Source organism: Aulonocara stuartgranti, assembly GCF_965226115.1.
Source record: "Aulonocara stuartgranti genome assembly, chromosome: 1".
Lineage (NCBI taxonomy): Eukaryota > Metazoa > Chordata > Actinopteri > Cichliformes > Cichlidae > Aulonocara > Aulonocara stuartgranti.
This window is the reverse complement of record NC_138939.1, coordinates 27,956,736-27,982,996: the sequence shown is the minus strand read 5'-3', so window position 1 is coordinate 27,982,996 and position 26,261 is coordinate 27,956,736. Positions and strand designations below refer to the sequence as shown.

Here is a 26,261-nt window from a genome sequence, read left to right as displayed (position 1 = left end):
GAGCCACTCCTCGTTTCTTTCTGTTATGCTTCCAAGGAGTCAGACTTTCTTGTGTTATTATTTTTATCAATATTATTTTATTTATATTTTTACAGCAGCCATATTTTACTCCATTTAACACTGACCTTTGAATCAGCTCAGCATAAAAATGCATCTAGCTTAAGCAATGAACCAGCATTGTGTCCACACGTAACAGACAAGTCAGCAAGCAGTCTGTCACAAAAACAATATTTTTTCCCACTTTTTCAGTCGAATCTATGAAAAATATCAAAGATAACTCAGTTTGATGGACATATAGCTTTTCCTCACCAACACGATGATTCCCAAAGAACTGTTTGCTGAAATGTTCTTAAAAAATGTGAGGAAATTGGACAAATGGGAGGCAAAAGAAGAAATGACAGCCCTAAAAACACTATATAGATGAACAGTTTTTGAAAGTCATGTCTTTAGGAAAGAGGAACCAATCCAGCAAACGATCTGAGAGATAAATCTGAATCCTCAGTTGATTCATTTCCTGCTCACTGAAGTCTCATCAGAAATGGTCTCAGTGGAAGGGTGGCTGTCAAGAAAGCTTTTCCTAAGGAAGGGAAACGGGAAGAAAATTACACCAGAACTGAAATGAAAATCAGTGACCACAGGTCTTAATAAATGATGAATCCAAATTGGAAAATTTTGGTTCAAATTGTTGTTGTGTGTACGGAGGAGGTCAGGAGAGAGGTACAACAATGAGTGTGAGCAGCCATCTATAAAACACGGTGGAGGTTCTCTGATGGTTTGGGGCTGAATCTCAACAAATGTTGTTGGGAATATAAAACTGATGGAATTATAAAATCTGAAAATGCTTTCAGATCTTCTATGCAAAACCAGCTGGAAACATTGGCTTCATCTTTAGCACACTGCCAGTGCAGTAAAAGCAAACCTGGGTAGAAGAACGCACAGTGGAACAATATCAGTCATGGATTGGACTCCCCAGACCCCAGATCTCAACATTGTTAAAGCAGTGTGGGATCATCTTGACAGAGAACTGAACAAAGATGGAAATGTTTGTTATATAAATGTTATAATAGTAGAAGGTTATACTGTGCCAACTGTTAGTATAACTTATCATTCACCTGATAACGGTTAGGCTATTCAAATGCCAACCTTTAACTTCATTGGCTTCTACCAACAGCAAAGTCTGGATCCCATTGATGAGGTGGCCGCCCTGATTGCTGCTACCGTGCACGATGTGGACCACCCAGGCCGTACCAACAGCTTCCTTTGCAATGCAGGAAGCGAGCTGGCCATCCTCTATAATGACACAGCTGTACTAGAGAGTCACCATGCCGCACTGGCCTTCCAGATCACCACGAGAGATGATAAGTGCAACATCTTCAAAAACATAGAAAGGTAGGAGATTTATGATGTGGCCGTCTGTGCGCTTGCTTTTACTGCCAGCAGCTCTGTAAAACACCACAAGTTCCCCAAACATAAATGTATTAGGTGTCCAGACTTTAAGCTTTTTCCCTAATAACTGAGTTAAGAGGAGGAATTTTTAGGATGTAGCTACATTTGAAGCCTCAAGGCCTAAATTAGTTATCGTTTAGACAGCTTGATGTCTAGTATAATCTGCTGTCACTGTGTGCTCAAAGGACTAATATTTGCCACACAGCCTTTGCTTGCACAGAGTTGGAAAACTGATTACTAAATTTCTATTTTGGGATTAATTATTTATTTCAGTTTAAGTGAATTTGCTGACTTTTGATCAGATAAACCATGATTCCAGGTATTTTATTTTACGTTTTTTTTTTTTTTGCACGCTCTACAAAATCTTTAGATTTTGCAACATGCAAGGTCAGGCTCATTATATTTAACATATGGAAGCACTTTGAGACACGCACATGATCTGAAGTATCATAGGACTTAAGTCTCCTTATGCACTGATGAAAGTGATACTGTGTGTTTGTGTGTGCTGACAGCAGCAGGGTAGTAATGTGATTTGAGTCCCAAAACAGAATAGCTCACATTTGCTGGTCCCCTCCAAGGGGGAAGGTGAACAAAGCATTCATTCATGGCCACTGTCACTGTAGTGAAGGGGAAAACTGTTCACACGGGTTTCCAGGCTATTTACCACACTGTCATCTCACTCTCTGTTTTCACTTCTCCCCGTCTTTCTCTCCCTTACCCACGTGATTTCTGCCAACACTTTCTCTCAAGGAATGAATATCGAACATTACGACAGGCCATCATTGACATGGTGCTCGCAACTGAGATGACCAAACACTTTGAGCATGTCAACAAGTTTGTCAACAGCATCAACAAACCACTGGCTGCTCTGGAGGAGAATGGGGTGAGAATGAAACTGGAACACTCTCAAATGATTTTTAATATAGATTTCATACCTGTGAGGAAATATAATTTCCCTTTTTTCCCCTTTCCCCCCTAAATAAACCAGATAATGATACACCAACAGTAAGCGAGCCACAGTGTCTTAAGGGCTTAGGGAGATGATGATACTGGTGTTTGCTGTGGTACAGATGTCTTTGTGGGGGGAGAGTTTTGCAACTTGCTACCATCTTTCTCATCCCTGTGTGGAATGCTCAACACAGACATTTAAAAGCTGTATTGCTTTTTTAAGTGTAGGATTTTTAGAGGGCTTGTGCGTTTGTGTCTGATGTAAAATGTGATGAAGGTCAGGTTTGGTTAATAAAAGAGTGCCTTGAGGGAAAAACATATCGTTTGACTGTAAGACAAAACACAAAGATCGGGAATAAAATAACTCTGCTAGGGGAAACGGATCTTCTTCTGCAGGTTGGTTTAACATTACTCTCAGTGAATTCAGTCTTGTAACATAAAGTACAACCCATATGTTGTGACTTCATGAAGATTGCTGTGCTCATTTACATGGAAGTGTAACGCATAATTAAACGTCTAGAAGACTAAACCCTATCAGCTGCCAGGGCTGCTCTTTGTAAAGACATATCAGGTTATTCGTGAAGTAGTACACTTGTAAGGTGCTGTTGATTTTAACTAAAAACTTGAATTTGAGTTTATTTTGTGGTAAATGTTTGCTTTTTCTTTTCTTCTTTCCTTATATACAGGGAAACAACGATGAGGAATCTGTCAAAAGCGTCTTGACATCCCCCGAGAATCGCATCCTTGTCAAGCGGATGCTGATTAAATGTGCAGACATATCCAATCCATGTAGGCCTCAGGAGCTCTGTATAGAATGGGCTGGACGAATCTCAGAGGAGTATTTTGCACAGGTGATTAGAAGGGGCAAAAAATAACATGGTGTTGAATGCGTGTGGAAATGGATCCAGCAGGAAGCAGCTGTAATGTGTTTACTGGGATTGATGACTCCTTGCGCTCTTATCTCTGATGCAGACTGACGAGGAGAAGAGACAAGGTCTACCGGTGGTCATGCCTGTGTTTGACAGAAACACTTGTAGCATCCCAAAGTCCCAGATTTCCTTCATAGACTACTTCATTACAGACATGTTTGATGCATGGGACGGTAAGTCTGCACAGCATGACATAAAAAGTACTTTTATATCTATATTTGTGTCAATTCCTATGCATGCACAGGACCAATATTCGTAGGAGGTTCAGTTATTCGCTGTAATGTGATTAGGTGGCATTTGTCTTTCACTGCCATAATAAAATTCTCAGTGTTATTAGATCACAGCAAGCATACTCGGTGTTTGGTGCCATCAAACATGGCCTTTTGTTGCCTTGTAAAGAAATTAATCCAAAGGCTCATACTGTAGGCAGATACACTATAGATGTTATCATCCTGGTAAGCTTGCTAGTGTTGTCTAGCTTGGATGGATTGGCACGCCCGTAGACTGTTAGGGAGCATCGCATGCACATAGATGTCTTCTAATTAGTGCTAACTCACAAATAAAATAGTCCTACATTTTCACACAGCCATGTTATTATCAGATAATCATTAAAAAAATGCTGCAAAAGGCACCGAAACCACAAACACAGTTGAGAGGACTAGTTCAGTGACTTCACTTGGTGACACAGCTTGCATTGGCTGCTGTAGCAGTAGCCGTGCTCTATATCTGCTTGTATACCAAGAGGTTATTCACTTGGGGTGGGCTGTGATGCTTCAGTTGTTTAGAACCACTCTCAAGTGGCAATTAGGTTGCTCTAAAGTCCAATCGTGCTCTTTTCTCCGTGTCAAAGCCGACAGCTGACACACCATTGGGGGCAGAGGAGGTTACTAATTCTCCATAATGTGCCCCAAACATACAGGGGACAAAAAAATGGAGTTTATTCCTCACTTTCTGTAATGGTAAATTATTACTTATAAAGTGCTTTTCTACAAGCCTCATTCACCCTGTCATAAAAGCACTTTTTTTTCCCCTCCACCTAAGTGCATTCATGCATACACTCACACTCCAGTGCATGCATCAGGGGCAACTTTGAGTTCAGTATCTTGCCCGAGGATGCTTTGACGTTCAGAGAAAAGTAAATGGTAAATGGCCTGTATTTGTATAGCGCTTTTCTAGTCCCTAAGGACCCCAAAAAGTAGCCGGGGAATCGATCCACCGACCTTCCGACTGGTTTACGACTCGCGCTATCTAATTAAAGTTAGTGCCGACATACAACGCTAACTGATTTATCCCCCTGTAATTAGTTAGCATGCATGTGAGTGGAGGGATGACAGCTGAAGAGCCAAAATGGTGGATTACGTCAGTATTATGGTTTCATTCTCTTTTCTGTTTTTTTTTCCTGTGTGCCCGTGCACACACACACGTCTGTATTGCAAGTATTGGTTATTTGTGCAGAAATGACATGAAACTATAGCGAGGCAGATTCAGTTTATTATGACTCTCATAATAATAATAATATTAATTTGATCCATCACTTTTATTGGGTATTCGGCCATTGGTAGAACCAAAGTGGCCGTCGGAGGAACAGCAGTTTTTGTCACGTTCCGCTGTCTTCATTTTTCAGCACCAGATGCTGCTGCTTGTTTTTATACTGTGACAGTGAGATAGAGATGTTTATTAAATATAAATGTGTCGTACTATCTTTGAAACAAAATGTAATCTTTAAGCCTCATCTTGATCTTGCTTTTTCTTCTCCCCAGCTTTTGCAGACCTCCCCAATCTTATGCAGCACTTGGACAACAACTTCAAGTATTGGAAAGGCCTGGATGAGAGGAAGCTGCACAGCCTGCGACCACCTCCCGAGTAGGTGCTGCAGTGTTTGTGCCCTGGGACTCTGTAATCTGAGGCAGACCTCCTCTCTCTCTCTTGGCTGGGGGGGTTCTCTCTCCCTGCCAGCCCAGCCAGCCAAGGGGCTTCCTCGCCTTCACTCTCCTGCTTCCGTAGCACACCGAGCGTCCACATGTCCGTCCATACAGAGAACCACAGAAGGACTTCCTTCCTGACAGGCAGTTGCAGCTGTAATGCTGCGGGCTTTACGAGCCTGTCGTACGCGAACTGTGACAAACAGACACGGACACGCAGCATCCTTACGAACTTCTTGTGCCTCTCAGGCAATCACAGTGTAGCTGGTCAAGTGACATGACTGAAAGAGGGTCGTTAGCGGTCTTCTGGCGAAGCACCCGTCCCTCCCCGATCGCCACGTGGGCACTCCTGTCTGCCTGTGAAGTTGTTGTTTGAGTAAAAACTGCTTGTTTACTGAAAAGACTCGATGGAAGCGTGGTCTGGATGAAAAAATGTATCTTTTCAAACCAGGCTGTGAAATCACTTTTGACCTCCATTCCTGTGCTCGCAGCAAGGCAGGACTGCTCTTTCAACCCCCTGGAGGTCACACCATGAAAGAACACTCCACTGCTTTCCTTTGTTTTGTTTGTTTGTTTGTTTTTGTTTTTGTTTTGGGGCAATATTCACACGTGTCCGAGAGAAACCCAACCAAGTTGACACATAGCTATCTTAGTAGACATGTGAGAGGAGATGCTTTCTTTATGGGTTGGGGGCGGTGGACCTTTCTCTTAGGCCACCGCTGAGAGACAAAAACCTCAACATCACAATCGTAGGTATCTAACTGCAGATGATTTGGTGTGTACATTTTTCTTAAGATGTTCCATATTTTCTATATAAAAATTCCTAAATGAATTAGTTGACGAGAACAAAATGAATTTATGAAGAGCGAGAAAAGCCAAAGCTAATGAAGACAAATACTACTATAACTCTCGAAAATTCACAATTATTATTCATATGAAGCATTACCATATTAAACTTTTTTTTTTAATTTTTTTTATCAAAAGTACAGTACCAGTTTGAATGAACACTTTTGTATTGCACTGTAAACAATATTAGAAATGTCTACGTCTCAGTGATTTGTCCAGGGATGGGATGTTGCATTGGAGAATAAGCTGTTATTGTTGATCATCGGGAGTGTGTGTGTGTGTGTGTGTGTGTGTGTGTGTGTGTGTGTGTGTGTGTGTGTGCGCGCGCATGCGCGTGTGGGTGTGTTTTGGTTGTTGCTGCGAGTGCGTGGGTGTATTCATTGCTGCAACAATCCCTTGCTCTTGGTTTAATGCTGTAAACCGCTCGACATTTGACAACAGCAGAAATATGTGAAAACATTTTGGACTTGAAAAATTTTGTCTCCCAGAAATTTTTGTATCTGGTTTATCCTACTGAAAAGACTGCCTTATTTTATACAATATTTATACAGTACATCCCACTGTGCAACTGCAACAGACATCTGGAGTTTTTATTATGACATAGTCAGAAGGTTATGTTCAAGGAAATCTCAATATTTTTATAGACAATGAATTTTACACTGGATTTGCAGCAAAAGAGATCAACCATTATAGCTATCTGAATACTTTTGAATGGGATGGTCACGCAGAGCATGTATACAGAGAACTAAATGGTTAAGAAGGATGTGGATCGCAGAGTTGTCTATCACTGTCTTTAAGCAGTCTCCTGGAGGCCACCTTGTATTGATTTTCTTTTTTCTTCTTCTTCTTCTTTGTTTTTGGATCAAACATCATTCTATTTTGGCCACTTGTCCAACATCCTTCTGCACAGACCCAGGGAACAGCTTTTTGTTCAAGGTTGGATTCAGATTAGGATACTAATATATGTTAAAGATTGTCGCTTATTAAGAATATTTCCTCTTTAAACAGTATATTAAATGCCATAACAGCTAAGCAAATGGTGGTTAACAAGATGCGCTGACCACGATTATCGTTGTTTCTCTCAAATGACAGAAATGTACACGCAATCAGGGGATTTGTTTGTTCCTTCTGATACACATTGGTCTGAAGGCACGGAAAAAAAAATTAGAAACTATTCAATGAAAAATAAAATAATGTCAATTATATATTTAATGTCTATGATTCAATGCCTTTTTTCTTTTTGACTTGCTCATTTATTTCATGCCTGCAGTAAGACTCTGTGTCTGCCTCTTCAGGTTACTTCCATTAGTTTATTCTTTTCTTTTGACTTAATTTAAATAAAAGGTTTTCAACATTTTGTGAAGCATCTCAAACTACATGGCAGCCGGATAACACCCCGTGTGACACACTTCAATATAGTATAAAATAGTGAAAAAACAAACACAGTAACATGTGACTGAGGCTACTTTTTTCTGTAGCACTTTCTTTTTAATCTACAAACCTCGAGGAAAAATAAGACACGTGTAAGATTCTTATTTTCATTTTCTTTTTGATCCTCCCACATATGGTTAAAACGGGACTTTTTAACTCTGGTTCAAAGTACATACTCCTTAATTATTTTTTTAAGCTGCTTCATTGAGGTATTGGAGAAAGAACACGGTCTTGCTGGTTGGTAGGAAATGGAAAATAAACAACAGTCTTCAGTGTTTACATCACTTAGCCGACCCATATATCCACCACAACCTCCTCCCTTCAAGGTTTTGCCTTTTTACAGACAATGTAGTTCAACTTCCAACTTCTTTCCCAGCACATGGGAGTCAATAAGTCACACTGCTGCTGCTAGAGATCCTTGTCAGCTAAATATAAACACGGGTCATTTAAAGTTCATCCTCTTCCTCTTTAACAGTGTTACAAACTGTTAATTTCTATAGAAACTGCTCATAACACACACTTAATCCATGCTGTTTGTGTGAACAGGTGAATATGTGTGGGATGGGGTTGTTTTTTGTTTTTTTTGGCTACATTGAACATAGTCTCCAAGTCCTTAAAGGAAATGCATGAAGGCTGCCAGTTCTTACTGTCTGTGCCTAAAGTACAGTTATACTAGCTGTCTGTTTAACAAAACTGACCCATATATAGCCTGTCTGACGGATGTATTGCCTGGTTACTATATACAGGCACTAAACATTGAGCTGCAGGTACAAGCATACACACAACAATGACAGGACGGTTTGTGCGTGGTAATATTGGCAGCAGAAATATGGCACTAAATTTTCATAATGTCTCTCTTGTAGACACAATAAGGTACGCAACGCGAGCAAATGCGGAACTGTACAAAAAGACAGACATGTTGTATTTGATGCTTTCGGCCTGAGATTGCATGCAAAATGGGAAAATAAGCGCTTTGTGTTCGCGCTGTCCTTGGTTTAAGATGCTGGGGGGAGAAAAAAATAAACTTTTTAATGTGTTTCTTTTCTTTTACTTTATTTTAAATCAACAGGCTAGCATAACGCTACGTTAACCAGGTGAGCCTTGATTTGTTATGAAGCGTACTGAAAGTGAGAGAGACTCTTCCAGAACACGAGGACAGCTCCGCTTCCGCCAAGTCAGACTTTGCGACAAGTCGTCAGAAGAAATCGCCGGAGCAGGAGAGAAAGAAGACCGATGGCTAAGGCCGTGTAGCTTTTGTACTGTATCCGAAAACTAGTATCAATTTACTATCTATTTAGTGGAGTTGTGCTATGTCTTCAGGAATGACGGGGCAAACACCGTGAGTGTCTGTTTAGTTTGTTAGAACTGAGTAGTCGTTACACAAGCTAACGCCACACTGCAGAGTTCACCGGACAGTAAGCTAGTGTTTGTTAGCTTAATCTGCTAACTGCCAGCACTACCATGGCCTGTTAGTAAAAGTTAGATTGCAGGGTGTTATTTGACGCTAAAAAAAATTCAACAACATACATGGGTTACTCTGAGCTTATGTGTTCAGTGTACACCAAAATTATATTTTATTGGAAAAACTCGTGAAACCGTATCGTAACTTGATAGCTAGCTAGCTTAGCTCTCAGCGTCTGATAGCTTAGCAATGACTAACGCCGTCTTATTTGCTAATATGTTAGCTAACAGCTTCTACCGTTACCAGAATCCACAGATTTTACACACGAAAGATTGTTAAAACATTGAAATGCACCGGTATGACAGATGTCTAGTAACGCGGAATACGATTGGCTAAAATAAACAGCTATTCACCACGTTTACTGTTTAGCATCATCAGCGAAGTGTTAGGCAATTTGTCTTGTGATACCACAATGTATTAGTGTACGGTATCTAAACAGATCGTTATAGCACAGACAAAATGTTGTGCCGATACTTTAAATTCCAATGACTGGTTTGGACAGTGGTAATATGGGTGCTCATGTAGTATTTCTCAGGCTGTCCTTAGGTTAAAATACCTAGTCCCCTTTTATTTGACGTCACGGAGTTGTTTTTTGTTTATATTTATTTTAGGCAAATAATAATAATAACTTTATTTGCGTAACACGTGTCAAAACAAAGTATTTCCCAAGACATAATGGAAAACATTTAGGAAGAAATAAAGATGAAAAAGCGTTAGGTATAGGAATACTGTCAATAAATAATTTGATAAACTTGGATTGTTATAGTATTATAGTTATAGTATGTTATATGTTATAGTATATCTTTTTTTCAGGTGCCTAACCAGCCGTTGGGATAAGCCAGCCCAGCCTAAACAGAGTGTAGACATACAGCAGCAGAAGAGCAGTGAAAATGCAGCCCACCCTATCTCATTGTCAGGAGTCGTTTCTGGACCAAACAGCACAGTTTCCCAGGCACCAGAAACGGGAGGAAAATCTCCTCAGGGAGGAGTTGAAATGGCTGCAGCAATGGCTGCTAAAATAAATGCTATGTTGATGGCAAAAGGAAAGCTGTTGACTCCTCCACCATTACTTGCAAAGGTGTGCAGTTAGAGAGCTGCTTTGAATAACTGTATCATGTATGTTTTTGTCGTTATTAATGGAGTTTAAGTTTTCTGTGTTATTTCATATATTTTAGACTCCTCCAAGTGTGCCTGTGCCAGCTGTTACAGAAGAGATGGTGGTCACTGAAGTCGACATAAATGATGTACCACTCAACTGCAGGGACCTTCTTACTAAAGGCAAAACACAGGAGGAGGTTGGTGGAAAGTGACCATAGCAGTGTTCCATTTAACACTTTTGTCACACTTTAAGAACTTTTAAAACAAGTTGTCTCTTAAAATATCTTTTTTTTCTTTTCTTTTTTAAAATCTTCTTTTACCTTTTTCAGATTCGACAGTTTAGTGGAGCCATCGTTTCAACAAAAGGTCATTTCATGACAGAAACTGAAAAGGGAATAGCAGCAGGGTATGTGTTTCAAGTCTCAATACTTTGTTTCTGCAAAAGTAGACCCCCCCCCCTTCCCACCCATTTGCATATTGTGTCTTAAGAAAATCTACATTAATTATTTACTAGAATAGTGAAGTTCATCTAATAAAAGTAAACAGACAAACCTGAATTAATGAGTTTTGCAGTGATAAAGAGTGTAAAATGTTGTCCATGACCGATTTTCTTTCCTTTAGACAAAGACCTTTGTATTTGCACGTTCAGGGAAAGACCCAAGAACAAGTCAACAGTAAGTAGCACATTTTATTGGCTTAATATGCTGAGGCTGACATCATCTAATGTAATTCACAAATGTCACAGCATGTAACAATTGATGTGGCAGATGCTCAAATATTGGTCACTTTTCTTTGCAACAGAGGCTGTAATCAGGATAAAGGAGATCATCTCTGAGGATGTGATGAGGACCTCAGCAGCCTCGGGGGGACAGCAGGTGCCTGTAATTCCACCGCTCACTCTCTACCCTCAGCCGCCTCGACCTGTCGTTCCTTCTACTGTGCCACGGATGCCCAATACCACTTCAGTGCCAGCCCAGGGTCATCGACCAGCAGCTCCTCATTTAGGGGTAGGCAGATGATTAAAAAATAAAGTCAAATTTGTGTGAACTCATCAAACCCTAAATATCAACAACTTGATCTTTAATTTTGTTATTTATGTCTCCTTAAGTATTGGACAAAGACAGATAAGCTGTACATTGTAACCAAAGGTTCAAGACTAACAGTGCTTAGTGAGAAAGATTCTGTAGTCAGGCAGTAAACTGAGGGACACACAGTAGTATGATTGTTTATTTGGGTGTATAACAATGCTACATTACTCAAAACCTAAGATAAAGTTAGGGTTATGAAATATAAAATTAATTATGCAGACTAGGTTATTGGGAGTGGAGGTAAAGAAAGTGAAGCAAGTGGAGACTGTTGCTTTCACTGATACCTGCCTCCAAAATTAAGGAGCAGAGAGAACGTCCCTGGTCTACAGTGAAAAGCCTTGGATTACTGCATCTGCTTACAAAGCACTTTTGCCTAATGTCAAGCATGATTTCACTAAACAGCCATAAGGTACATGGTATTGGTAAGGTAACCATGTCTTTATTTCTCTTCAGAGTTTTGTGCACACAAAGATTTTTGTGGGTCTGGACCAAGCGTTGCCTTCATTCAATGTGAAAGAAAAGGTTGAGGGTCCAGCAGGTTCGTACCTGAGTCACATCCAGACAGAGACGGGAGCTCGAGTCTTCCTCAGAGGAAAAGGTTCTGGCTACATAGAACAAGCATCGAAACGAGAGTCCTTTGAACCTCTTTATGTCTACATCAGGTATGTTCATTCTAATTGGAAGAGTCGTTAAATGACATATACACACATTCAGTATGTGCTGTGTGGTTTCAGTGTTAGAGCCCTGCTTGCAGATGAATGGTCGTTTGCTGCATGGCTTTTGCTAGTTTTACTAACCTGATGAACACTGCGCATCTGCAGCATGTGCTAAATGGTTCAGGTGTAGGCCAGAGTTGTGTCTCTTCAGACCATTGATGTGGGAGAGATCCAGAGGCACAGAATTCATCCAAGGAGATTTCTGCTTTTTGAAAAGACAAAACTTTCTGTAGAAACTGGAAAAACAGTTTTAATGACGTAAATCCTGTAAATTACCTTTCCTATTGCTATTCCAACAGTCTAGCAGCTTATTTTTGTTTTTTCTTTGCCAGTGAGTTGAGCTAGCACGTATTAAGCACAAGTTTTAAAGGTTATGGCACAGTGTTGGCTTCACAGTTGGTCTATGTAATGATAATATGTGGCTTTAGTCCTTTACTAAGTCTGTTACATCCTGTTTAACAATGGACCTTTGTTACAGCCACCCAAATGCAGCTGGATTGGAATCGGCAAAGAAACTCACAGAGAGTCTCCTGGAAACCGTAAGTACACACTGTTATCACTGTATTTGTGTCAGAGGGGATTTGTATTGCATGAAAGTCTTACAGGAGGTGTAAGAAAGTGAAGCTACTAAAGCGTATAGTTTTCACTGATACCCACCTCCAAAAGTGAAAGTGGTAGTGTGAACCACCTGATCTCCAGAGATAGGTTTTGAGTGCTCTGCACCTACCCACAAAACTTTCTGATTATAGAGCTGCAGTTTTGTCTGGTTCATTACATCATTTTAATGTTTCTTTCATTCTTTAGGTGAGAGCTGAGCATGCACGTATGGTGTCGATATACACAGCCACGGGCTCGACACAGTGTGAGTATTCTTCTTAAGTCTTGTAACTAAACAGGCAAATTCCAACAGGGTGACCAAATGTAAGGTACTGACTAACTTCGTTCTCCTTGTGGTAATTAATCCTCCCGTGACGTCTTTAGTGGCTCAGCAATTGCTTGAAATAGTAGGTCACAGTTGTCAAAACACCCTGTTATTGATCCATGTGATATGTGCTATTAACTCAGGGTTCTATACTTTCATTTCAGCATACGCAGTACATGGATTTCCACCTAATAGCAATTACTCTAGCCAGGGGTCCTGGTATAACTACCCAGCAAATGGGTATGCTGGCGGCTATTCAGCGTATCCAGGAGCCACTGGTTATTGGAGTAAGGCAAATGGTCCCCCAAGTCATTCTAACTTGTCGACAAACCCTCCATCTTCTCAGGCAATGGTTCAGTATCCGGTGTGTCCTAGGAAACCGCATCCCTATCTTGTTCAGGTAATTATAAAAGTCTAAAGCTGCCACTACTTAAAGTTCCCATTTATTAGTCAGCTGATTTAGAGTGCTACATTTTTAATTGCTTGTTGGAAGAGCCATCAAAAACTGTGACATCATATAGCTAAAACCACTGAATAGATTAATCAGTTTCCAGTTTCAGTGCAAGTTTACACTAGAAGTGCAATAAGACATGAAAGTCATCGAGGTCTTTAGGAGGAGTTTTAGTTCTCTTAAAGTCCTGTGGCAGCATCAATGTGTATGTGTTGGTTTTGCCCTACCCAAGGATCCAAGCAGCAGTGAGACAGTGGAGCCTGAAGGATCTTTAAATACCCCCCCTGACTCAGGAAGTCCCAAGCATCAATTCCAGGAGGGGGCTAAGGATGAAAAGGTTAGCTGAAAAGTAACATCTGTACATATCACTAATAGATAATTCTGCCCATTTTAACATGACCATTACTCACCGATAAACCTGTCTGAATTGCAGCTGATTAGTCCATCTGGTTTTAAACAGAGAAGCTTCAGGCATCACTGCTAAACAACCAACATTGGACAGAATTACACATAATTATAGCTCATGAAATTATTGTATGAAAATATTAGTTTCAGTTTGTTCAGCATAAATACTGACCGTCTCTTTTGCTTTCTGTTTTCCCAGTTAGTTGTTTACCAAATTACACAAGTGTTTAAGCTGAAAGTTATTGTCTGTAATACAAATGGCCATCAAACGGAGCTAAGCAGTGTTTTTTGATCACAGACATTAGTTTCATCTGTATCACTGTGTTAATTTAAAAAAAAAAAAAAAGATTAATACGGGGAGGGGATCTGTGACTTCTGCCATTGCTATTTGTGTTTTCGGATTTTCAATGGTGTCAGAAATATAGGCAATCACTATTGTGCTAATAAAACACCAGCAGTTCCACTCTACATGTGCATGATCATTTAGAGCCCATGCTGGAAAAAGTGTGTGTTAAAATTAGGGGTGCAACAATACTCGGATCGATATTGAACTGTTCGATACAGTGCTTTCGGTTCGGTACGCATATGTATCGAACAATACAAAATTTTTCATTTATTTTATCAACTTTACTTCTGACGATGCTGTCTGTGTTGAGCGCTCAGTGGATCTGCACTCGACAGTGCAGCCTAGGCAGAGTAGTCGAACGCAGATTCACTGAGCGCAGGGCAAGCTAGTGAGACAGAAGTTAAGCTGTCGTTGCAACATGGCAAATTGAACCTCCCCCACCCTCATTCAGATCTGGCGTTTGGAACTATTTTGGTTTTCATGTGACGTATGACCCTGAAGGTCAGCACGTCATGGACAAAAGTAAAACAGTATGTTGGATGTGCCACGCAATGCTTAATTACATGGTGGGAACTAGTGTGTTAGCGCAGTTAGCTCGTTAACGTGTTGGCCGTCCAGCCCCATGCACGGGGCGATCCACGGTAGCTCGTTAACGGAGATTTGCGGTGTTGTGGAGTTAACGTCATTTCAACGAGATTAACGCTGACAGCACTAGTGGGGAACACAACGAATATGACTGCACATTTACTCCGACATCATCCTAGTGCAAAGACAAGTGGAAGCAGACAAAAACAACAAGCACGCATGCTACAAACTTTACCCTAGACAGCTGTTAGCACATGATTCTCCTTATGGGGACCTGATATGTTTAATATGCTGCTGAGAGTATAGCCCAGAAGAAGTGCATAGTATAGCTTTTATTTTGGAAAGAGCCATTTCTCTGTAATAAACTCTTTTCCAAAGATGAGTGATTTCTCGATCAGATAAAAAAAATTTTTTATTACTTTGTTGTTTCAGCAACATTAAATTTAAAAACTGTACTTTTGAGTTAAAATATATATTTATAATTTTAATAAATGACAAATTAAAAAGGCATGAACATTTTTTTTTTTTTTGTATTGAAAAAATATCGAACCGTGACACCAAAGTATCGAACCGAACCGTGAATTTTGTGTATCGTTGCACCCCTAGTTAAAGTATGTCCTATTATAGGCCAAACTCGAAACTTCCGTTTTTATCAAAAATTTTAGAGAAAGCAGTCTGTCTTCAAATACAGGCTTACTTAGTTGCAAATAATATTACTGACAAATACCAGTCTGACTTTAAGCCACACCATAGCACTGAAATGGCCCTTCTAAGAGTCTATAATGATCTTCTTGTATTTGCTGACTCTAGTCGCCCTGCCGTTTTAGTTTTATTGGATCTGTCTTCACCCTTTCACATGGTTGATCATAATATACTCTTGAGGAGGCTAGAGCATGTTGTAGGCATCAAGGGTTCTGCCCTTAACTGGTTTAATTCTTACCTCACAGATAGATCCTTCTCTGTTGTGATGGGAGGATACTCTTCCTCTGTTGCCCCTCTCTGTTGTGGTGTGCCCCAGGGGTCTGTATTGGGCCCTCTATTATTCTCTTTGTGTATGCTACCCTTGGGCTCCATATTTGAAAAATACAATATTTCTTTTCACTTTTACACTGATGACATTCAAATCTATCGTCAACTGACTGATGATTTGTCAGCATCATTGAACTCCCTGTACGATTGCCTGAGAGAGGTTAAAGATTGGCTGTCAGATAATTCTCTCATTTTAAATGAGAAAAAAACTGAAGTTACGGTGTTCGACAGCCATATTCCTTGAGACCAGCTTGTTGCCCTGCTGGGGCCCCTAGCTAACTGTCTCTCTGATTCTATGCGTAACCTGGGTGTCTATTTGGATAGCTCCTTTAAGCTTGATAAGCAAGTATCATCTGTAGTTAAATCTGTTTTTGGTTTTTTTTGTTTTGTTTTTTTTTCCAACTGCGCCAGATTTCTAAAGCTAAGCATTATATACCACACAGGGACCTGGAAAAACTTATCCACGCTTTTGTGACCTCCAGGTTAGATTACTGTAATTCTCTCTACTGTTCTCTCTTCAAAGGCTGCGACTCGTTCAGAATGCTGCGGCTCGCCTTCTTACTGGAACTAGAAAATTTGACCCTATTACTCCGGGTCTTGTTGATCTACACTGCTTACCAATCAAATATCGCATTGAGCTTAAAATCTTGCTACTCACTTTTAAAATCCTGAATAACATTGCGCCCGGCTACCTCACTGACCTCCTCAATCTGTACACTCCTTGTCGTGCATTAAGATCATCAGGTCAATTACTCCTGGCCCAACCTAAGTTTAGACTGAAGACCATAGGCGATCATGCCTTTGCTTCAGCTGAACAAAACCTTTGGAATAGCCTCCCTGCTTCTATTCGAGCCATGGACTATCCAATCCTTTAAATCAAGATTAAAAGCATATCTATTTGACTTGGCTTTCCTGACCAGTTAATACCCTTTTAAATCTTTTAAATTTTACACTTTTAAATCTTTTAAGTTTTATTAAATTTATTATTTTATTATTAATTTTACTGCTGTTTTTGTCTTCTTAGCAGATTTTGTATTTATCTAACTCTTCTGGTCTGTTAGTGCCTCTATGCTGTCTGTGCTTGTGCCCGATTTGTACCCTGTTATTGACTTATGCTGACTCTCCATATTACTGTGAAGCACTTTGGTGTGCCTTCGGGTTTTTAAATGTGCTATATAAATAAAATTGTATTGTACTAACAACATGTTCCAATTAGGAAGATAACCTTAGATTACTGTTCAGTAAAGATGTGAAAAGTACAACAGGTTTGTTTTGGGGGTTTTTTGTTTTTGTTTGATTGCATTTGGCCACAACTTTGGCTTGGATGAAAATCTGATCATGTTTTATCAGTGCTCAGTTCAAAAACAAACTTTATTGAAGCTGTAGTGCCTATTATCTCCCATCAAAAGCACTTTGGGTTGTAATTTATAAGCAGATTTCTCTCTAGTTGCTCCCTACTATAGATCTGCCTTTAAATTCAGATATTTTAAAATAGAATATTAAAGATTTTAATGCCTTAGTCCATGCAAGAGGTCTGTGTTATACAGCGGGGGAAATATTAATTTGATCCCCTGCTTGAATTTGTTAGCTGGCTCACTTAGAAACTGCATAAAAGTTCTGAAATGATTTACATGTAGATGAGTGAAATGAATATTTGATCTCAAAGTATAGTTTGACAGTAGTAAGATGTGTCTTTGTAGTTTGTCACCATGTTTGCACTGTTGTTTGGTCTTGCTCATGATGGTGGACAGGTTTAAATTGAAGTAACTGGACAGGTTTGCTTGATACACATAATGAGTTGAATGAGATCAGGAGTAATTATTTGTCATCTCTGTGCCACACAGCCTATCTGTGGGATCCGGGTTTTATGGGATAGTCTATTGAATAGTTTTGTTTTTTTTCCTGGTTTCTCTCCATTACATTGGAACTACCATAAAAATTAGCAACTGTTCATTTCTTTGTAAGTGAGCAAACTTGCTGGATCTTGTTGCAGCCTTAGCTGAGTATCAAAATAACTTGAAGCAAATGGGAAGCTCTGAGTGTCTTCCAAGGTTTTCACATGCTAAAATAATTTTCTTTTGAGACAAGCTTTTTCTTTTGAAAGTTTGTAAAAAGGCTTGAATGTTCTGTCTTTTTAGCCCTACGCCATCTCTCCAGAGGGTCCAACTCATCAGGAGTCCACCCTTCCTGCACCCAGTGTTGGCGAGGAGAAAGAAGTAGAAAGGTCTGCTCATAGATCATTGTTTTTCCCTTGTTCTTCATGAGTCTTGTGTAGCGTAGATATTCATATTTTTCTCTGTTCAGGTTTCTGATGCCTCCCCCGCCACCTCCCTGCGTGGCTCCCGCCGCTGTTGCACGCAAAAGGCCAAGAGATGCCGTGACGGATGATCCAGCGAGTCTGCCCAGCAGCACCGCGTCATTGGGTATGCTGTTCTTTATTTCCTAATACTCTGAGAGCCTGAGTACTCAGATATTTCTTCTGTGGTGTTGTCTGTTACATGAAATGGCATCTCCCCCCCGTGGAGCAATGGGGGAGGAGTGGAGACCTGTGTGAAACCTTCCGCTGGTGAAACTCACTAACATGCTCTTCTTGTATATGTTTTTTGTCTTTCCCTTGTTTTCTCTCTCAACATGTGTCCCTGGACCTGCCTGTTATGGATGTGTGATCTGCTGCCGTTTCATTTGATATCTTCCCTCCCCCTGGCTGTGGATCAAACGAACTCAAAAACCACCGCTAATATGGGGCTCCTCAATGGGTTTCCTTTTTGTTTTCTTCTCCTGCTTTGTCTACTCCCCTTCTCTTTTCTCTTTTTCTCTTGCTCATATCTCCCACCTTTCTTCTACTTCTCTCTCTCTCTCCATTTTTCTTTTTTTCCTTTATTGTGCTCTTGCAGGTGTTCAAGACGAGGTGTGCGAGAAGAAGCCTAAAGTGTTCAGTGATACATCAGGGTTAGTGCCCTATGGAGGGGATTCCTCCGATGAAGAGGAGGAGAGGAGCCGTAGCAGTAAGACAGATAACTCATAACCTCTGCCCCGTCCCATCCCCACTGTCCAGGACATTCATAGACCACATTCAGTAGATCAGCAAGTTTCACAAACTCAAACCGCATCAAAGGAAAAGTCCACCCTTGTATCATACACTGTTCTGGCATGTTACACCACATTTACTACAAAGACAAATATATTTGCTGACAACTGCCTTCGCACAAAGCAGGGGAGAGTCCTTTTTATTCTTCCGTTTTTCAGAACAGATGCATTTTTAATTTTAAGCTCTGTCAGGATCTTGGAGACAGTTCTTTGAAAGTTTGTGTACCCCTTTTACTATTGACATACCTTTTAGATCAGGTAGCCAACCTTCAAAGCCCATCGGTCTTCATACAGCATTCGTAACATGCTTTTAAAAAAAGGACACATGTGGAAATAGAAGGTTTTTTTGGGGGGGAGTAAAGTAAGGGGGGGGCGTATTCAAACTTTCTGCTGCCTATGTAGAAAATGTAAATATAGAAGTCTAGATGCGAACTATTTCAGCGTCAGTGTGGATTTATGTTAAAATGTCACACCTCTTTGGGCTACATTTGTGGGTTTTTTATTTTCATTTTATTTTTTTATGAAATAGTGATCTGATTGCAAATTCAAACACATCATCATTAGCCACTTTATACAGTGTGTGGAAGTATTCTGGGTGGACTTTCCTTCTACATATGTGAATATAGTTGTATTATAATTTCAATTGGTTTTTTTCCCCCTTTCATTTTTTTTCTCAAATGCATTTTTTTTTTTTTTTTTTTTTTTTGGTGGGAGCGCAAAGAAAAGACAGCTCCTTATTTCCCCCTTTGGACTTAAACACTCAAGTCTGCTGCAGTCACAGGTGGTTTAAATATTGTACAATTTAGTGAAACCTTTTCTTATCTTGGAAAATGGTGTATGCCTGTTCCCATGGAATACTATAATAAAAACATTTGAAAGCAGTGTGTTGTCTTTAGTGAGAAAGTTCAGTTTTTAATGGAGATTGGCGTTACAAACATTGGTTTTGTTCGATGTCACCGAGCTCTTTGGTAAGTATTAAAGTCGATAATTGTTTTGTCCTTGTTGCCTGGGTTTTTATTTCTTCTTGATACTTCTGATGTCAGATGAATGTGTATTCAGGAGCTTCTATGCTGTTGTGTACAGTAAGCGCTCCCGGGTTGTCCAGGCTAAAGCAGGGGTGGACGTAATTTTGGAAGTGACAGTGGAAGGTGTGCAGATGTTGTTCCAGATTTACGTTAAAGAAAGACAGAGTCCCTCTGTCGTAGTCGAGTGCCACTCCAATCCGTACGGGGTTCACAGTGATCCTCAAGTCAGGACTCCAGCCGTTGTGCAGAAACTCGTATTTATGCCTAACAAAGGGAGAAGCATTATTATTGAGTGTGTCAAAAAGCAATTTTATTCATACTGTTGATGATTTTCCCGCTCTGTCAGCCATTAGGAAAGCAGATGCTGAATAATGAGCCAACAGCAGGATTTCAAATGGCTGCAGCTTAAAGAAAATGAAAAATGTGCTTGTTAAATTGTGCGTAGGCAGAATCAACAAGAAGATGTCCACAATGGGAGCCATATTCAGGGCTCGTGTGATATGCTGCTGCGAATGACTCGCTAAATGTGATAATTCATCTGTCCTGCTTTGTTCCAAGAAGAGTTGCCATAGAAACTATTATAAAGTAACAGATATTCAGCTGTGGGCTTTTCTCCCTTCAATGGGCTTAGTTTCACACAGAACGGATGCACTTTTTTTTTTTTTTTTTTGCTTAGGAAAGGGAAAATTTCTGAATGCTAAAAATAAAGTCTTGGCCCAGTTTCTGAGAACTGCAATAGTAGGCCCTCAGAGGATCCGCATGTTAATTCTGCTATCAGATTGGTGGAAAAGTCTGCATCTATTAGGTCTGTGGAGTCCTGTGAAAATGTCTGCTTCTTTTCAGGGAACAAGTATATTTAAGAAAAATGACTGAGCAGAAAACCAAAGCTACTACAGCACTTGTCTTGAAAACACGCAGACGCTGTTCAAACTGAGATGATTAAGATGAAATATATGGGGACTTTGTTACAGCAATCGGATACAAGTATTTTGCAGTTCAGCAGTTGTGCTTTTGTATATTTGCTAAACCGTTGTTCACAGGCATAGTTTACCTATAGGATCCCTGGTGTGCAGTTATTTTGGAGGAGTACTAATGTGTAAAGAGTACTGACAGGACATCACAGGGTGTTCAGCAGTGAAGCTGATGAAAGAACCCTGGCTGGTACTGACTGCTACCTGGATGGACTCAGGATGTGTCTCATACACCACGAGGTACTGTTGGCCCCAAGATACGAGTTCCTCTCTGTGTCCTCATAGGCAACTCCGATCCGGAACTCTGTCCCATCATCCACCTCAACTTCCCAGTAATGCCTTCCTCGCACTGGAATCAGATCCCCAAGGACAGCTACACATCTGTAAAGACACTGACATTTAAACATCTGCAAGTGTATAGAGTCATCTTTATAAGTCAAGGTTCCCATTATTCGCACCTGGTAAAGGTGTTGTCATCTAAGGCCATGGCACTTATGGGAAGTTCTTCATCTCCATAAAAGATTGTGAAGCCATCTTCAGAGATGGACAGGCAAGGATGGGCAGTGTCCTCCAGGAGATAGAAAAATGTACCTGCACAGGTAAATGGGTGTTTGATTGCAAAGACTGCCTGAATCCATGTATGTAGTAAGAAGGTATATTTATTTAAGCTACGGCTTAAACACAGGACATCAGATTGATTTATTCTAATCGTGCAACCTCTGTTTAAACAAGGCTAACAATAAATAAACTTATATGCTCTTTCTAAGCGAAAGGAGTCTCAAACATGATGGGGATGATCAACAAGTAGATGCTTAAAGTTACAAACAGACATAACTGTTCTGCTTTAAACGATAAGGTCCATACCGCCTATGAGTGAGCCAAAAACATAATGAAAACGCTGATCCCAATTGTTTCTCACCTGTCGTGGTGATAGAAATTGGTTCACTCCTGTCACTGGGCCCTCCGATGTTGACCGCTCTCACAGAGATGAGGTAACGTTGTCCTGGCTGCAGCTGGATCAGACACTGACAGGTGGGCACTGCTACAATAGACCTGGGGTTGTAATTGAGACATGAGGGTCACGCGTCTTCCTTTAAATATATAGTAAATGCAGAACACTGATCACTTTGTGAACTGTATTTTATTGTGTATGGTTACCAAAACATAAATCACTGAAAGATCACCTTGAAATTCTGGTGGTTAAACAGAAACTTATATTTGTATATACTCATAATTGAACATTTTCTTTAAGTCTAGCTTGAAAAAAAAATCATAATAAAAAGAGAGTTTACTGCACAGATAAATGTTTAAAGTGTTCTCCAGAGCGACTGGATAAGAAATGAAAATGACCCCAAATGTGGGCACAGCATTCTAGCTGAGGCCAACAGCACTGCAAGGGCTGAAGCTAAGAATAGATTTTCTAGGACAGAGTGCATCTTGATTCAGCAGCTCTATATCCATGGGACCTCAAAAAAACAAAACTTCCCAGGCAAGCACTAACACCAGCTTGTTTATTTTGAAGCAAAAGCCTTATCAAAGGAAAAAGCCAGTGGAGCCTAATATCACGGAGTACTGCGTCTTTGAAGCTCTGCGTTTCCAGCCAAGCGCTTCTATTTTTACCGAGCTATTTTAACTTTAACTCTAGGCGTGGCCTTTTCAAAGTGACAGATTTCAAGGAGAGGGCACGGTTAAATTTTGAGCTTGCCAAATCGGTCTCGTTAATAACACCTCTTACTCGGTAATGCTGCTCTCTGTGCCGTCTGCACCCATCTCCCTGAGCTCCACCGTGTAGGAGTCTACGGGGTTGGTGTTTCCTGACTCCCAACGGATCAGAGCAGCCTCTGGACAGCTACTGCACTCCCTCTGCTTAATCACTGGAGGTGATGGCACTAGGGGAGAGAGGATTTAGACTTTTATTCCCACCAACACACCACTTTGGAGTGATTGCAAAGCTGAGGAAAGTGGCAGAACTATTATTATTTTAAACTGCCACAAGTTTAAGAACTCCTCACGTAGTTGGAGAGTGACATTTGTTACCCGTCATGTATAAGGCCTTCTCGCTGGCTGGGCTGATGCCTGTGGTATTGGTAGCCGTCACCCAGAGCTCGTACTGAGCATTGGGCAGCAAATCTGCAACAGTGCAGTGCGTCTCCTTCAACGTTACCTTGCTCACTTAAATAAAAAAACAAAAAGATGAGCACACCTTTAGATCGCAATATTTTCAGGGAGATCAGTAGATACAAGTTGAGCAGCAGATGGTGACATTATCATGCAGTGCACATCTGCAGGGAGCGTCTCTGGTTTATACCCTGCGGTGTGAAGGTGCTGTCTGCTGGTGTATCCTCCAGCACCGGCCTGTAGTAAAGCTCGTAGTACTCCACTGTGTCATCAGAGAACAAGCTCCAGCACACGCGCAGGGATGTCTGAGTGGCAGAGTTGGGCATCTGGGGATTGATTACTGGGGCAGATGGAGCTGGGGGTTGTTTGATAGAGATTCACTGTAAATTCAGCACAGTTATCAAGAAGTCTTTTTAAAGTACAAAAATCTAAATGTTAAGACAGCTCTGTTCTGGTTGAAGCTCAACACTGACACCTCTGTGTGATTCCTATTATTAGGATTCTCATTTTCAGTGACGCAAGACACGGCGTGTTGCTAGATTTGTATTTTTCAAGTGACAGAGAAGGAGGCGGAAAGTGAACCAGAGGAGGCGATTTGTAGATTCAGACCTGGAACAACGTTGATCGAGTCCATCATGGTTTTGACATCCGACAGGTCAGCGAGCGGTGTGTTGAATTCAAGACATGTAGACAGCGTGAGGTCAACCTCGTCTTTGGCAAACTCCTCGATTCTAGTGTGGTACAGAACAAAAAAAAGCCCTGATTTTAAAAAACGTGCAGTGCGTTATCAGGCTAATGTTCAAAATTTGACCATAAAATAAATACTTTACGTGCTTTTCATCAAGCATGCAAGCATGTTTTGTACAGTGGATGGAGTTTGTTCAGCAGAGTTGTGTCTGTGGGTTGTGCCCATGAATGAATATGAATGATTGAAGTCTGAAGAAACAAGACATATTGTCAGTTTAACAGCATTTGTCGCAAGTCAGCCAACACAACCATATTGAGATGCCGTCCCACAGCAGCATGTGACCAAGCTGGTGACCAGCATGAGGAGGAGGTGCCAGGCTGTTGTGGCTGTGTGTGGATCTTCCACGTGCTACTCAGGGCCCTGTTTGTTAAATGAATAAATTGTTTCTTCAGACTTTAATCATCCAGTCCAATAAACTACACCAAACAAGAGTCAGTAGCAGAATAAGCTGACTGGTATTGGAAGAGGAAATTTGGCAAGTGTTTCACGGGCGCGACCCACATACTCAACTCTGCTGCTCAGCCCACAAATGCATTTTCCCTAATAAATGTGGCTACATTTAAGGGGAAATAAACAGGCTTTCCAACGTATAGGTCTATTGGCAGGAAGCAACCTTACAAAAATAAATAAATAAATAAAATAATTGACCAAATACAAATTTCTTTACTTTTTGTGCTAGGTTCAAGGTTCTTTTTTTGTTTTTATTTGCTAAGTTCAGTAAGTGGACCTTCAACTGGGATTTTAAAATATATCAAGTTAAATAAAACTAAAGTCTGAAACTAAAGGGAAGACAAATCTCACATGTTATTGATGCTCGATCTCTTAATATCACACCTGCAGTGTCACACTGTGCAGACTCACTGTGCAGCCTCATGCTTACCTTTTAATTGTGGGCATAACTGTCTGTCAATAAAATCCAAAGAAGTAATTTCAATAGCAAAATAAATAAATGAATAAATGCTAATCAATGCTTCATATCCACAATTGCATTAGCTGGCCATGTTTTATTTATTTATTTATTTTTGGGGCCATCTGCAAATATGATCCAGTGGAGTCATTTATCACCTTCAAAAGAAGCCTCTTGTCCTGGCTGCGGTAGACCTCCTGCGCTGTCTCGATGAGCTCCTTGGAGGCATCGAGTGCCTGACCACAGGCCAGCAGCTGACCGTACAGGGCTTCCAGCTTACTCTTCTTCTCCTCCTCCAACCTTGCCGCGCTCTCATCCTGTCGCTGAGACAGTGTCTGCAGCACGTCATTGTAGTGCTGCTCCAAGTGCTGCTCTTGACGGCCAAAATTCTCCTGTACGTGCAATAATATGAGAGAGTTAGAGTGTAACACATTTGTTTTACAGGAAAGAACAAATTAAAAAAACAACAATTTGATGTAATAAAATGGGCTTGTGATGACTTTATTACTGTCTATGAGTAAAAAAAAAAGGAAAAAAGCATCTCTGCATATTCATATGATAATAAAACAGTAAAGTTATGTCAAAACAAAGGAGATCAGACTAGACGTTTGAGTAGTACCTCCACTGTAAGGAAGATCTCTTCCAGATGACCAGCAAAGCTCTCCATCTCTGCAACCTTCTCTTGCAGCTGATCGCGAATCAAGATGATCTCCCCCTGAAAGCAGTCATAACGCAAGCTTGAGCTCTTTTCACATTTAATTCAAACCTGCAACACAGACTACAATGAGGGGTAACAGTTAAGAGTTTATGTTGCTGTTTACTATGAGTGTATCTTAATCAGATGTTTCCCCTCACTCAGCTATTTATTTTACTCTTCTGTATTGTGTTGGCATTCTCTCAGAGAAGTGATTAAATGCAATGAGACGACTGTGGCTGAACATAGGTAGTTAGTTAGTGTCCTCACCTCAGTTTCTCCCTCCTTAAAAGCATCCTCCTCACCATCACTTCCATCTTCTGCTGCAGTGGGAGATGGAGGTGAGCCTACATTGTAGGTCTCCATAGCAGTAGACTCTCTGCTTAACTCCTGGAGCTCGGCTTCCTCTGCAATTACACCCAGCCTGCCTCCTCTGATCTCATACAAGTCCATGATGACAAGGACTCAGGCGAGGACTGAGGCTTAAGTATCTGTTAGTGTCCTGAAACTGCATCGGAGGAGAATTTAACAAAGCAGAACTGCTATAGTGAGCAAGCAGCTGATAACAAATTTACCTGAAAATTTAAGGGAGCCGTTTGGTTCTTAGACAGCCTTTTCAGGCCAGCAGCAGTATCCGGCAGGACAGCAGTGACAGAAATAGATGGGACTGTGTTTGCTCACATTTCACAGGCATGCCAAACATCTACACAGGAAGTTCGTTATTAATGAAATAGATTCATTAAACGTGGTCGAAAGTCTGCAGAGGTCTGAGATATGCTGACATTGTAAAGGAACAACAACTAAAAGTTAAATGCTTTAATTTTTAGGATTTGGAAATCCCCGAACATGTGATTTAAAGGTCAAAGTTAAAGGCAGTACCAGAGGCTTATGGTGCATTCAAGGTTCCTCGTAAACTTTAGTTTAAGACATATCAAACGCATTGGATTAGACATTTCTGTAATGGGACCCGCCTGCTCTTAGTGACCCAGTCTAGGTTTTTCGTGGTTACCATTCTTTGTCAAAACAGCGTATTCTTTAAAAGGTAGATATCTGTGTTAGCAAAACCGTTAGCTCATATTGACCGATA

General features: G+C 40.6%; 3 protein-coding genes across 3 annotated transcripts in view; 2 read left to right on the top strand and 1 right to left on the bottom strand.

Annotated features, from left to right (window-relative positions):
- pde8a (phosphodiesterase 8A) overlaps window positions 1–7,296 on the top strand; it is a 52,034-nt gene extending 44,738 nt beyond the window's left edge. The window contains exons 18-22 of the mRNA XM_082529478.1: window positions 1,172–1,389; window positions 2,197–2,329; window positions 3,081–3,245; window positions 3,367–3,496; window positions 5,084–7,296. Of these exons, the coding sequence (XP_082385604.1) occupies window positions 1,172–1,389; window positions 2,197–2,329; window positions 3,081–3,245; window positions 3,367–3,496; window positions 5,084–5,190 (753 nt within the window). The 3' untranslated portion in view covers window positions 5,191–7,296. The remainder of the gene's footprint in view (window positions 1–1,171; window positions 1,390–2,196; window positions 2,330–3,080; window positions 3,246–3,366; window positions 3,497–5,083) is intronic.
- A 934-nt stretch (window positions 7,297–8,230) lies between these two features.
- Window positions 8,231–19,592, top strand: LOC309704412 (KH homology domain-containing protein 4-like). Its single transcript, XM_082529542.1, has 14 exons — window positions 8,231–8,861; window positions 9,798–10,062; window positions 10,160–10,279; window positions 10,412–10,488; window positions 10,704–10,756; window positions 10,884–11,089; window positions 11,624–11,832; window positions 12,365–12,425; window positions 12,691–12,748; window positions 12,973–13,208; window positions 13,492–13,596; window positions 17,763–17,848; window positions 17,929–18,047; window positions 18,519–19,592. The coding sequence occupies exons 1-14, from the start codon at window positions 8,833–8,835 to the stop codon at window positions 18,647–18,649; spliced, it is 1,755 nt and encodes a 584-aa protein (XP_082385668.1). The 5' UTR covers window positions 8,231–8,832; the 3' UTR covers window positions 18,650–19,592.
- A 3-nt stretch (window positions 19,593–19,595) lies between these two features.
- On the bottom strand, window positions 19,596–26,225 carry fsd2 (fibronectin type III and SPRY domain containing 2). Its single transcript, XM_082529531.1, has 13 exons — window positions 25,750–26,225; window positions 25,445–25,682; window positions 25,100–25,195; window positions 24,639–24,872; window positions 24,454–24,476; window positions 23,435–23,556; window positions 23,016–23,180; window positions 22,745–22,879; window positions 22,443–22,596; window positions 21,627–21,760; window positions 21,166–21,298; window positions 20,912–21,088; window positions 19,596–20,000 (listed from the first exon to the last, which is right to left on the bottom strand). Exons 2-13 carry the CDS (start codon window positions 25,625–25,627, stop codon window positions 19,751–19,753), a joined length of 1,806 nt encoding a protein of 601 aa, XP_082385657.1. The 5' UTR covers window positions 25,628–25,682; window positions 25,750–26,225; the 3' UTR covers window positions 19,596–19,750.
- Between the last annotated feature and the right edge of the window lie 36 nt (window positions 26,226–26,261).